The sequence below is a fragment of the Danio aesculapii genome, chromosome 9 (assembly GCF_903798145.1).
Source record: "Danio aesculapii chromosome 9, fDanAes4.1, whole genome shotgun sequence".
NCBI lineage: Eukaryota > Metazoa > Chordata > Actinopteri > Cypriniformes > Danionidae > Danio > Danio aesculapii.
Genome location: NC_079443.1, coordinates 41,851,519 through 41,863,906, shown reverse-complemented (window position 1 = coordinate 41,863,906; position 12,388 = coordinate 41,851,519). Strand labels below are relative to the sequence as shown.

Below are 12,388 nucleotides of genomic sequence, written 5' to 3'. Positions count from 1 at the left end.
CATTGCAGCTCCAGAAGTGAAATATCGCCCACAAATGTGAAACCGCAGCATTCACACAAATGTTAATGTGAGCACCAGCTGAGGACTAATGCACAGGCTGTGGCAAAAATGTCTTTGCATGTAATATTATATTCATGAAGAATAGGGTTATTAAGTTATTTTGTTAAATTATTAAGGCTTGCATTTGTGTGTTTATATTTTCTACAGTACATGTATTAATCTGTTTTTATGCTAGTGAGGTGGGTTAAAAAAGCAGGCAGTTGTTTACCTTACTTCAGTATTGTGATATAATAATTTGGTCATATATCCCACACCAAAACAAATGGCTTTTGCTGCTTGTTCAAACTACTTATTTAAAATAAGTTGAAACACAATTCTTACGTTTTTTTTAAGTTGTTTTATGGTCAATCGGCTACAATTTGTAAAAACTATGAAGTTAACTTAATCGATTTGTGTTGAAACAACACGAAGAAGCATTTTTTTTGTGTTTGTAGTTTAATCCACACAAACGACTATTATCATGAGTGTATTTTCATATTAAATCAGAGATTATTTACAATTAAATGACTATTTTACAACTAAAATATTGACTTTATCCTGCGATGCGGAAGTGCGCTTGTTTTTGCGCTTGTTTTAGAACTTCCGATTCAGTTTCCTTTGGGAGAAATGACTAGAAATAATAATGCTGGAAAAACGGTCAAATCACTTGCATTACAAACAAACAAACAAGTGTGTTCATGACTTTACAGGCAAAGTAGATTAATATAAGAAGAAAACATCAGTTTATAACATCAAGCAGCAGAACAAGCTGTTTTTAACATCTAAAAATGAATGGAAATGAATGGGACCAGAAGTCTCAAAACAAAAAGATTTGAAGATTTTGTATGTGAAGAATAAGGTCAATACAATACTACCATTTTTATAAACCCTCATGCCAATTCAGCTTATTATATTCTTATTACATGTAATGGCCACAGTCATTAACAGGTCATTATCTGATGAGTAATGAGTATATGACAAAATGATTAGTTTGGAGTGAACTAGTGGGTTTAACCCTCATAAAGCAAACCTGTATTATATATTTTTTAAATTAAGTTAGTGATCTGACCCTAAGTCATGTGATCTGAAGAATTATTTCATAAAATAGTCATAACCTAATGTTTTTTATATGAATTAATTTGGTATTTGATCAGCAACATTTCATTAATTGGTGAATATGGCAAAAAAAAACATGTTTTAGTATGTTTTTAAATTTATTAATTATTTTAAACCATGGTATTACTGTATTTAACCCATTTAATAATAAAAAATTGAATTTTTTTGAACTGTCAAAGTCATAACTTTTTTAAACCATGTTATTACTGTATTTAAGCCATTTTAGTATGTCAAAGTCATAACATAATGCTTTTAAAATAAAAAAATATTTAAAAAAAAAATAATATTGTATTTGATCAGCAACATTTATTAAGAGGTGAACATGACAAAAAAACATGTTAGCATGTTTTAAAATTAATTAATTCTTCGTAAACCATGTTATTACTGTAATAATGAATAATGAACAAACTGAGAAACTGCCAACATCATAAATTAATAATTTGAAAATAAATTAAAAACAAGTAAATTAAATTAAATTAATGTTTTAAAAAATAAATAAATATTGTATTTCATCAGCAACATATATTAAGTGGTGAACATGACAAAAAAAATGATAGCATGTTTTAAAATTAATTAATTCTTTGTAAACCCTGTTATTACTGTAATAATGAATAATTAACAAACTGAGAAACTGTCAACATCATAAATTAATGATTTAAAAATTTATTAAAAACATTTAAATTAAATTAAATTGATGTTTTCAAAAATAAATAAATATTGTATTTCATCAGCAACATTTTATTAAGTGGTGAACATGACAAAAAAACATGTTAGCATGTTTTAAAATTAATGAATTCTTCTTAAACCATGTTATTACTGTAATAATAATGAACAAACTGAGAAACTGCCAACATCATAAAGTAATGATTTAACAATAGATTAAATACATACAAATTAAATGAATGTTTTTAAAATTAATATTGTTTTTGATCAGCAACATTTTGTTACTAACAAAAAAATGTTAGTGTAACTACCCTCCGGTTCTTAAACAGTCCACGCTTCCCAAATACTGATGTCCGTGCTTTTTATTTATTGAACACTGTGAAAACTAACAATACAAACAAACAAACAAACAAACAAACAAACAAACAAACAAACAAACCAAACAAACCAAACCACAACATAATCAAAAGGACATCAAAATAAACAAAATAATATACAATGTATATTACTGTGTTGGCCAACAGTCGAATGATCAGGAGCATTTAACATGTGTCTGCATTAAGATCTCACGATGCTGTCTAAACCAGCTCTCGCAGGTTAAATTGATCAAGGAGGATCGCGTGACCTCCGACTCAAGCCAATCGGAAACAAGGAAATTTGTAAAATAAACATAAACCAATAGACAATCAAATAATAAAATACGAAAAGACAACAAACAACCAAAATACAAGCTGACCGATCAGCGTCAGCTACAGATGTTTTTTATTAATTAATTAATTAATTAATTAATTAATTAATTTTAAACCATATTAGAACTGTATTTAACCTTTTTTAATAATTATAAAAACTGAGAAGTTCTTTAAAATATCAAAATAGACCAAACTAATTGTGATAAATAATATGTTTTGAGGATGTTAATAACATTTCCAAAGCTTAGTTGTCTTCCTCGTCAAAACAGACCTAATTGCATTATGAGGGTGAGAAATTTGAATTAATTGATCTGTAAATCTGTAATATAAATCTGTCTGACTGTATTTGTTTCTGCTCCACAGAGTCTCTTTTCTCCGACATGCTTCAGTTATGCCAGCCAGTACATCTCCCGCTATGAAAAGCAGGAAGAAGGTATGCTGACACAAACCCTCAGACCGTCTGTAATTGGTGTTTGTTTGGAATAATTAGATTGAGTGAGTGTATTGTGTGTACCTACACCTCAGGCATCCAGTGGAGCAACATGTACATCTCTCCTCTGGCTGGCGACACCTCCTCCTTCGGCTGGCTCTGCTGGCTGCTCTTAATTGACTCGCTTGTATATTTCATCATTGGGATTTACATCCGCATGGTCTTCCCAGGTACTGTACTGTATGTGAGAGGGGTCTCATGGAATTTCAGGAATATCAAGGAATTTTAAAAGGTCTATTGAATACATTGAAGTACATGTGAAGTTTTTTGTAAATATATTTTTTGCTTAAAATTTAGTTTCCATTTATCAAAAGGTATTTTTTTGTACTATATTTTATTGTATTGTTTTATGCCTGTTGTTATGGCTATTTTTTCAGCTTCATAACCAAATTCACTTAAAGGGATAGTTCACCCAGTAATGAAAATTTAGGTAGTATTTACTCTCCCTCAAGGAATTCCAAACCTTTATGAGTTTCTTTATTCTATTGAACACAAAGAAATTTTTTTAAGAAAGCTGGAAACCTCTATCCATTAACATCCATTGTGAGAAAAACAAATACTATGGAAATGAATGGTGACAGCTTACTTCAAAATAAGTAATCTTAATAAGTGTAGTAAAGAAACTCAGTGAAAATAAAGAAACTCAAACAGGTTTGGAACTAGAGACGGGTGAGTAAATGATGACAGAATTTTCAGTTTTGAGTGAACTATCACTTTAATTCAAACAGTCAAATACTGTTTATTAGGATAACATGCCAGGATAATATATATTTTAGGAGCAGTAAGAAACAGTAAGTAACTTTCCAAAACCTGAGGTAAATCATCCATTGCTCTCATAGTGGCTATTAAATCCTAAAAAAATCATATTTTGATTAAATCAAGTTTAAACTATTTCTTAGTATGCAAGGCACAACAGCGGCCTGCTTTTCCGTTCATTATAGATCATGGAAAGTCATCATTTTAGTCAGTGGTGGTCAGGGAAAAGTCAGGGAATTTGATATTTGGTTTAGAGTGGGAGCCCTGTTAACTGAATAGCTTTCCCATTTCCCCATTTATGTGATTAGAAACAATATAAATTTTTACAAGTGGATTTTTAACATTCTGTATATTTTTCTGTACTCAGGAAAGTATGGTATTGCTGTACCGTGGTATTTCCCAGTGACTAAATCCTTCTGGACGGATATGTTTAGCTGTTGTAGCAAGACACCAAAGAAAATAGGCAGAGGGCTGCTGTTTACCAACATGATGCAGGACCAAAACAGCATGAACAAGAGCAAAGGTACATTCATCACCATTTCCTTGGGAATACTTGATTCTGATTTGTCAATAACAAGGCTGGAGTGCCAATCTGTATATTTGATTATTGTCTCCCATATCATATTGTTTTCATTTCAGTGCTTGTTAGAATAGCCAATTTGTGAAGCCGATTACAGAATGAGGAAGAAAAAGAGGAAGACATGATGGATTGTAGATAAATTGCTAATTAAAGTGAATTACAAAGTGATAAAATTTTAGAATGTCAGTTTTTTCTGTGCTAATTTAAGGGTCTGTATGTTTTCAAATTAGTAAAATTAGTCAAATCTATGTTTCTTAAATGTTATTTTTGATCACTTTACTGTGCCCTTCCTGATTGAAAGTATTCTCTACGCTGTACCAAAACATGTGAATTATAACCAAAAGTGTAGTTTCCATCCACATATTTTTAAATTTGCCGTCTTTCCTGCTCAATTTTCAGTTGCAAAACATGAGTTTGTTCATTCATTAATACTCATGCATCATACTGAGCACTCCTGCAAAAATGACAGACAGGGCTCTAATGAAATACAAACACTAGTGGTCAAATGAACTGCATTTGAATTTGTAATAGCAGGTTAAAACAGGCTGATATAATTTCTCCAATTTTCTTACTTTTGTTAATAGTGACACTTACTGTAACCTTAAGTTTCTGTGTGATGTATTAACATCTTTTCTTCTGTTTGTATTTTTTGTCACAGGAAAAGGTAGCTTGGCGGCTACAGGAGAAGAAGACTTTTCAGAATTGCCTGTTGGAGTCTCACTTTATGGCCTGACGAAGACCTACGGCAAGAGGAATGCTGTAGACAACCTGAATTTGTCTTTCTATGAGGGACACGTCACCTCCCTGCTGGGTCACAATGGAGCTGGAAAAACCACCACTATGTAAGAGCATAACAGCATACTGAATCTTTTAAAGGGGTCATCACATGTCAAGTCAAAGTTGCCTTCATCTGCTGACATATGAGGTGTTTGTTTCTTTAAAACATCCTGTAAGTTTCAATGCCTAAATATCATTCGCATCATTAAGTATTTTTATATTCAAGCCACAAAAACAGCTCTTTGCTAATGAAGTGTGACGTTATGTTTTATATGGATAATGTTGTCAAAACACACTGCAATACAATACTGTACAATAGTGAGGGGGCGTTGATACTCTTTTCTTTGTCAGCCAATCAAAACATTGGCCATTTACTGCCAAGCTATGAAGGACCTGCCCCTTCAAATCAGGTCTTTTCATCAAGAGGGTTGGAAATTATAGATTTTTCTGTACATTATTTTATTTTTTTAGTGTAAAAATCTTTATTAACATTCTAAGTGGACCTCAAGGTATACATACTGAATAAAAATATAGTGTATTTAAAAAATGTCATGACCCCGGTAATTGCTTCTAATATACACTAACAATTAGTGGTGTAATGGATCCCAAATCTCATGCTTCAGATCACAAAATGGTTTTTTAGTCACAAATCGGACCATTTTTGGATCATTTGCTTTCCATTTATTACAAAAACAGCACTGCAAGACACTTTTGGTTTTAACAAACAGAATTTAGAACCTGTAATTTTTATTACAAATAAAATGAAGAAAAAAAATAGTAAAATATTTAGTGCTGCGAAATATTCACTGTTACTACTACTGTTGTTGATGACGCTAACTGTATAAATATAACATTATAATTTGTACAACCCATATTTGTTTTTAGTCTCATTTTCAATATATGATTCAGTTATTCACTCATGAAACTTCACATTTTAATTCTAGATGGATTATTTTGTAGAATTATTCAGTGGCATATTATTGTTGGCTGGTTGTCGCCACCTATTGGTTAAATAATGTAATCACTGCCTACAACTTTCATTTTTGAGCGTTGTTAAATGCATATGATCAGTGGTTATATCTAAACTATAAACTGTTATCCCAGTACTTCTGTGTTCTTTGACTATAACTTCATAACTAACTCACTAGACTAAAGACTCATTCTCTTTCTTGATTTTTGCGTTTTCAGATTTGAATGTAGCGATTTGAAGCATTAATAAACATATGCAAATCATTAACTAATGTACATGAATAAATATTGTAATAAATGTATTGTTCAATGATGGTTCATGGCAGTAAATATATTAACTAGCGTTAACAGAAACTGATTATAAAGTGTTAACAAATAAAAAAAAAATGTTGAGCTATTTTAATTTCTTCTATTACACATTAAAATATGTAGCCAACACAAACTATTACACGTTTTATGGCATATTTCAATTATTCTTTCATTAATTTCCTTTCGGGTTAGTCCCTTATTTATCAGGGGTCGCCACAACGGAATGAACCGCCAACTATTCAAGCATATGTTTCACGCAGAGGGTGCCCTTCCAACCGCATAACAGTACTGGGAAAATATTTCAATTATTATTTTTAATTTCAGGTCACTTCTGACAGGATTGTTTGCACCCACCGTCGGCACCATTGAGGTCTACGGTATGGATATGCAGATGTTTATTGATGATGTGCGCAAGGAGATGGGCGTCTGTATGCAGTATGACGTCCTGTTCGACCATATGACCACTAAAGAGCATCTGTTACTGTACGCTCAGATCAAAGCTCCTCATTGGACCAAACAAGAAGTGAAGGAACAAGTGCACAAGTATGTTTCAGCACTTGTCCCATGATTTGTTTTATGATGTTTTGCAGCCTTGCCTGAGAGATATGAGGTTTTCTGTCGGAGTCGTATGTTATCTTGACTCATATGGCATGCACAGGTTTCTAATGTGCCCTTAATACTGTTTGGGAAGCTGTTTTAAAAACTCTAGCTGCCCACATTACAACCTACTCATGGTTTAAAAAAGTTCAACTCAGTTATACTGAGATAAAACTATTCTGAAAAAAAATAGTTTGCAAACTAAAATGATTAAAAACATTTTTGTTAGTTAAAATAAAGCTTAAAGAAAATAAATGTAAAATATAAAACAAATGTGCAAAAAAAATCAAAAATCATATTTTGCCTTGGCAAGTACATGGAAAAAGTAATTGATTTAAAATATTTCACCAAATAATGGTATGTAAAATAAATAAAGACAGAGTATATGAAAATAGATTTATTGTAAATATTTATTTATTCTAACATTATTAGTCAAAACCAATGCTGAGATCATTTTTATTTTTATGTATCACTTTACATAGATACATGTTAATTACAACTAAAATCTATTAACATTAACAACAATAAACCACAGTTTAAATAAATTAAAACCATAAACGTATATTTAACTAAATTAATGAAAATATGAAATCTAAAAACAAAGTTACTCAATTATGCTGAGCAAAAACTAGTCAGAAAAAATGGTTTGTAAACTAAAATGATTGAAAACATTTTTGTTAGTTAAAATAAATTAATAGTTAAATAAAAGAAATAAAAGAAATATTACATTTAAAAAAAACTTTAAATAACAATTTCAAATGTTGCCTTGGCAAGTAAATGAAAAAAGTCCTTCGTTTAAAATATTTAGCCAAATAATGATTCATTCATTCATTTATTTATTTTCTTTTCGGCTTAGTCCTTTTATTAATCTGGGGTCACCTCAGTGGAATCAACCGCCAACTTATCCAGCATATGTTTTACGCAGCGGATGCCCTTCCAGCTGCAACCCATCACTGGGAAACATTCATACACACTCATTCACACACATACATTACGGACAATTTAGCCTACCCAATTTACCTATAGTCTCCAAATAATGGTATGTGAAATAAATAAAGAGTTTATGAAAATATATTTATTGTAAATATTTATTTATTCTAACATTATTAATCAAAACCAATGCTGAGGTCATCTTCTTATGTGTTTTTTAACAAAAAAAAAAAAAATTCAAATAATATAAAATAATAAGAGTATATCTTTACATAGATACATATTTTAATTACAAATCTTAAAAAATTTTTTTTTTAAAAATTAAAAAATCTATAAAAAATAATAATTTTAAATAAATTAAAATCATTAGTATATTTTAACTAAATAAAAGAAAAATTAAATATAAAAATATAAACTTTTTCAAACTAATAATAAAACCTACAGTGATTACTCAGTTATACTATTTGAAAATATATTTTTTTGTAAATATTTATTTATTCTAATATTATTAATCAAAACCAATGCTGAGGTCATCTTCATATGCATATTTTATTTAAAAATAAATAAAAAGACAAATAAATAAATTGGTAGATACATTTTGTAATTATTTACTTAATTACTCCTAGAGCCATTTATATCGACTTATCATTTATCATTTATATATTTATAGCCGCACCATGTTGGTGTTTTGTAACATCTAATTTTTACTAGGTGGGTCGTTAGCCCAACGCTCAACCCCCAGCTTGGAGAACCAGGAAATACTGTAATTTCAAATAAAAATAATAATTTAAAATAAATTAAAATCATGAACATATATTTAAGAATGTGAATGAATGAGTGAAAATGAGTAGAATGAGTGAAAATATTAAATATAAAAATAAAAACTAGTTCAGACCAATTATAAAAATCCAGTAATTGACACAGTTATGATGAGATAAAACTATTCTGAACAAAATGTTTTGTAAAATAAAATGACCAATTTGTTAATTAAAATAAAGTTTGAATTTTATTAAATATAATGTTACATAAAAAAAAACTTTTAAAAAATAATTCAAATGTTGCCTTGGTAAGTAAATGAAAAATAAGTTGAATTACTGTACTAAAGGAATAAAAAGTAAAACAGGATTGAAGCTGAAATTTAAAGAAAGTAAACCTAAATAAGAATCTAATTATGACTGAGATGAAAATACAGATTAAAAACACATATTCATCCTCTAATTAGTATTATGTATAGTTGAAATTTGTAGGTTCAAACCCCTAAAATGGATTTGCATTAACTTTGTCCCACTTCTCCCCATCTCAGAATCCTAATGGAAACAGACATGCATGCCCACCGGCACAAGCGCGTTGGCACTCTATCAGGAGGCATGAAGAGAAAGTTATCCATCTCCATTGCCTTCATTGGAGGCTCGCGGCTGGTGGTGCTGGACGAGCCGACCACCGGCGTAGATCCGTGTTCCCGACGCAGCATCTGGGACATTATCATACAGCACAAACAAGGTAAAGTCCTTCTGCATTTCAGACCTGAGTGAAAATAATCTCCTGGTCCTTACCTATAGCGAACTTCCCGAAGGACTTTGCTCTTTATCGGTTATCTGACACTTGGCGTAGAATTTAATTAGGATTGAATGGATTTTCTCAAGGTGCGTGCAGTCAAATCCAGACAGGGAGAGAAATCCAGACGCAGATGTAGTAACGACTGATTGTTATCAGTCATGCTCTCTCAGATGTTTAATTATCTTCCTCGGAGACAGTTGGCGAATCCGCTTGTTAAGTTGTGACGTATGGATTGATGTTTCCGGGTTCTGTACTCAACTCAATTGAGAAAAACTCTCTCAATAGCTGTTGATTTACATTTACTTTTATTTTATTACACTGAAAAAAATTATTCATTGGATTTACTACATTTATTTACGGTAACCGGTTGTAAACAATTTATATGGGCTGAATTTAAATAAACAAATTAAATCGAGTAATTTGTTTGTTTAAGTTCAGCCCATATCAATTGTTTGCAACCACTTACCTTAAAAAACTATTTAATAAATCCAATGAATCCTTTTTTTCAGTGTAACAGATGCTTTAATCCAAAAGTGACCTACAAATAAAGATGAAAGAAGTACTTTCAATCACCAGAGAATAGAACCAGCAATATAGAGATGCCAGGACAAGTCTAAGTAGGATAAGCAGTTGCTTTTGATTGCTTGCAACAAAGTGTAGGAAAGTGTCTGGTGCATATAAAGAAGAGTGTGTTTCCTGCAGGTGGTTTGTCAAGCCCACTCACCTGTGTGAAGCTCACTCAGGATTGCACAATGTTATCCCATAGAGTGCTAATTAAAAGTGTCATATGGTGCATATGGAGAGGAAAGGGTGTGTCTCCTACAGAAGGTCATGACTCATGACCTCTGTTTAATCGCATCACACATTAAAGCGAATCTCCCTGGACTATTTTAACAGATGAATTTTAAAGAGTCCCTATTATGCATTAAAAAGGGTCATATTTTATTTTTGAGGGTCTCCAACAACAGGCTGATATGCATGCAAGGTCAAAAAACACTTTCGTTGTCTTATAATATGCATTTATTTTTACCTAATTATCCCAACGACTCCCATATGATTCGTTCAGCGATTCATTTGTTCTCATACCCCGCCTTAGCGTGATGCTATACCTGCATACCTGTCAACACTCCCGTTTTTCTCAGGAGTCTCCCGTATTTCAGACCCATCTCCTGCCACCATCCCATTTTGTTATTTCTCCTGGAAAACTACCGTAATTTCAACCATCCCCCCGGTCCTCAGCATTTTGGTACGGTCTATGAAACCCCTGGGTCGCCAACATTGGTACAGGATCCAATCGCAGCGGCTGCTCGAAACACGCTTCATAGTACAGTTACTAACACTAATGCAACTGAATTTGAGAACATCATAAATAAGCTTTTAATTTCCCTGCTACTTTGCTGTATTTTCTATTTTCTGTATTTTTTAAACGCTGCATCTGTACGTTACTAAATTTACAATACACTGCAAATAATTCTTGACGTTAATAAAATCATTTACATTTTCATATATTACCTGTTTTTAAAATATTTAAAATGTAATTATTTATTGTGCTTTCATAAGTAAAGCAAACAATGAAAAGTGAGCTTGGCGACCCCCCCAAAAAAACTTGTGACCCCTAGTGAAGGTTGCGACCTTCATGTTGTAAGCCACTGTGACAGAGCATTTGTACTCAGAAACCGTGATGTGCTACGTCAAACTTATCAAGCGGATTTATCTCAAGCAATGATTTAAGGCTGTAAATGAGGGTCGTGTCAGAATCTCCTGTGTTATCTTTGATCGTCAGCTCTTTGTTTAGAATCTGTCCACCTTTATATCAGTGGATCTTTGACTTGACGTGCCTCTGTGTTTCTTTTGTTTGCCTGTCCAGAGCGTACCATCATTCTTTCCACACATCACCTGGACGAGGCTGAAGTTCTCAGTGACCGCATTGCTTTCCTGGAGCGCGGAGGCCTCAAGTGCTGCGGTTCACCCTTCTATCTCAAAGACAAGCTGGCTAAAGGATACAACCTCACTCTCACTAAGAAGGTCCGTCCCTTAGAAGATGACATTCACTTAGATGTCAAGTGTAACTTGTTACATTAGTAATTCTCATGAAAACTAAACTAATGTACTTCATCAAATTGATCATATTCAGTGTTTTTAAATCTTGTGTTCACAAATGATGCATTTATTGAATTGAAAATACAGGCAGTAGCTATACTAAATATTATTAAGTATTATTATATTAAATGTTATTTAATTATTATTTAATAATAATTAAGCTAAAAATTCCTAAGATTTAAAATATGTTTTTCTTTTAATATTATCATCAAATCAGCTGATTTCAAGTCAGTTTTCGTTACTCTAATATTCTGATTTGGTACAGAAACATTTTAGTGTAATGTTTTTGGGATCTATTTCTTTCAGAATTGTTTAATGAACAGAATTGATTTGAAATATATGTTTTTTTGTTAGTTGTTTAATGTAATTTTTGATCGATTCAATGGGTCATTGTTGGGAAAAATATTAATTATCTAAAAAAATATACTAACACCCCAAACTTTTTAAAGGTAGTGTACATTGTAATGTACAGAACATTCTTTAAAATCTATATTAAGTATAAACTAGGGCTGCACGATATTGGAAAATCTGACATTGGCCTATTTTTCTTTCTGCAATATATATTCCGATATGAATATAATTTACCAGATGAATTGAATAGCTCTATTTTAAAGATTTCATTCATTTAGATAGATTGGGATGACCAAATCTTTTCTATGCAGTGCATTTGTATAAATTATAAAAAATGACAAGCATTTATTGAATTGAAAATACAGTAAAGACAGTAATTATACTAAATATTATTGAGTATTATTATACCAAATATTATTGTTATTATTATTTATACTAAATATTATTAAGATTTAAAATACGTTT

General features: G+C 31.3%; 1 protein-coding gene across 1 annotated transcript in view; it reads left to right on the top strand.

Annotated features, from left to right (window-relative positions):
• The window catches only part of abca12 (ATP-binding cassette, sub-family A (ABC1), member 12), a 165,646-nt gene that overhangs the window by 104,985 nt on the left and 48,273 nt on the right, over window positions 1–12,388 (top strand). Inside the window, 7 exon segments of the mRNA XM_056466074.1 lie at window positions 2,871–2,940; window positions 3,033–3,167; window positions 4,121–4,276; window positions 4,992–5,175; window positions 6,713–6,931; window positions 9,219–9,415; window positions 11,340–11,497. Of these exon segments, the coding sequence (XP_056322049.1) occupies window positions 2,871–2,940; window positions 3,033–3,167; window positions 4,121–4,276; window positions 4,992–5,175; window positions 6,713–6,931; window positions 9,219–9,415; window positions 11,340–11,497 (1,119 nt within the window).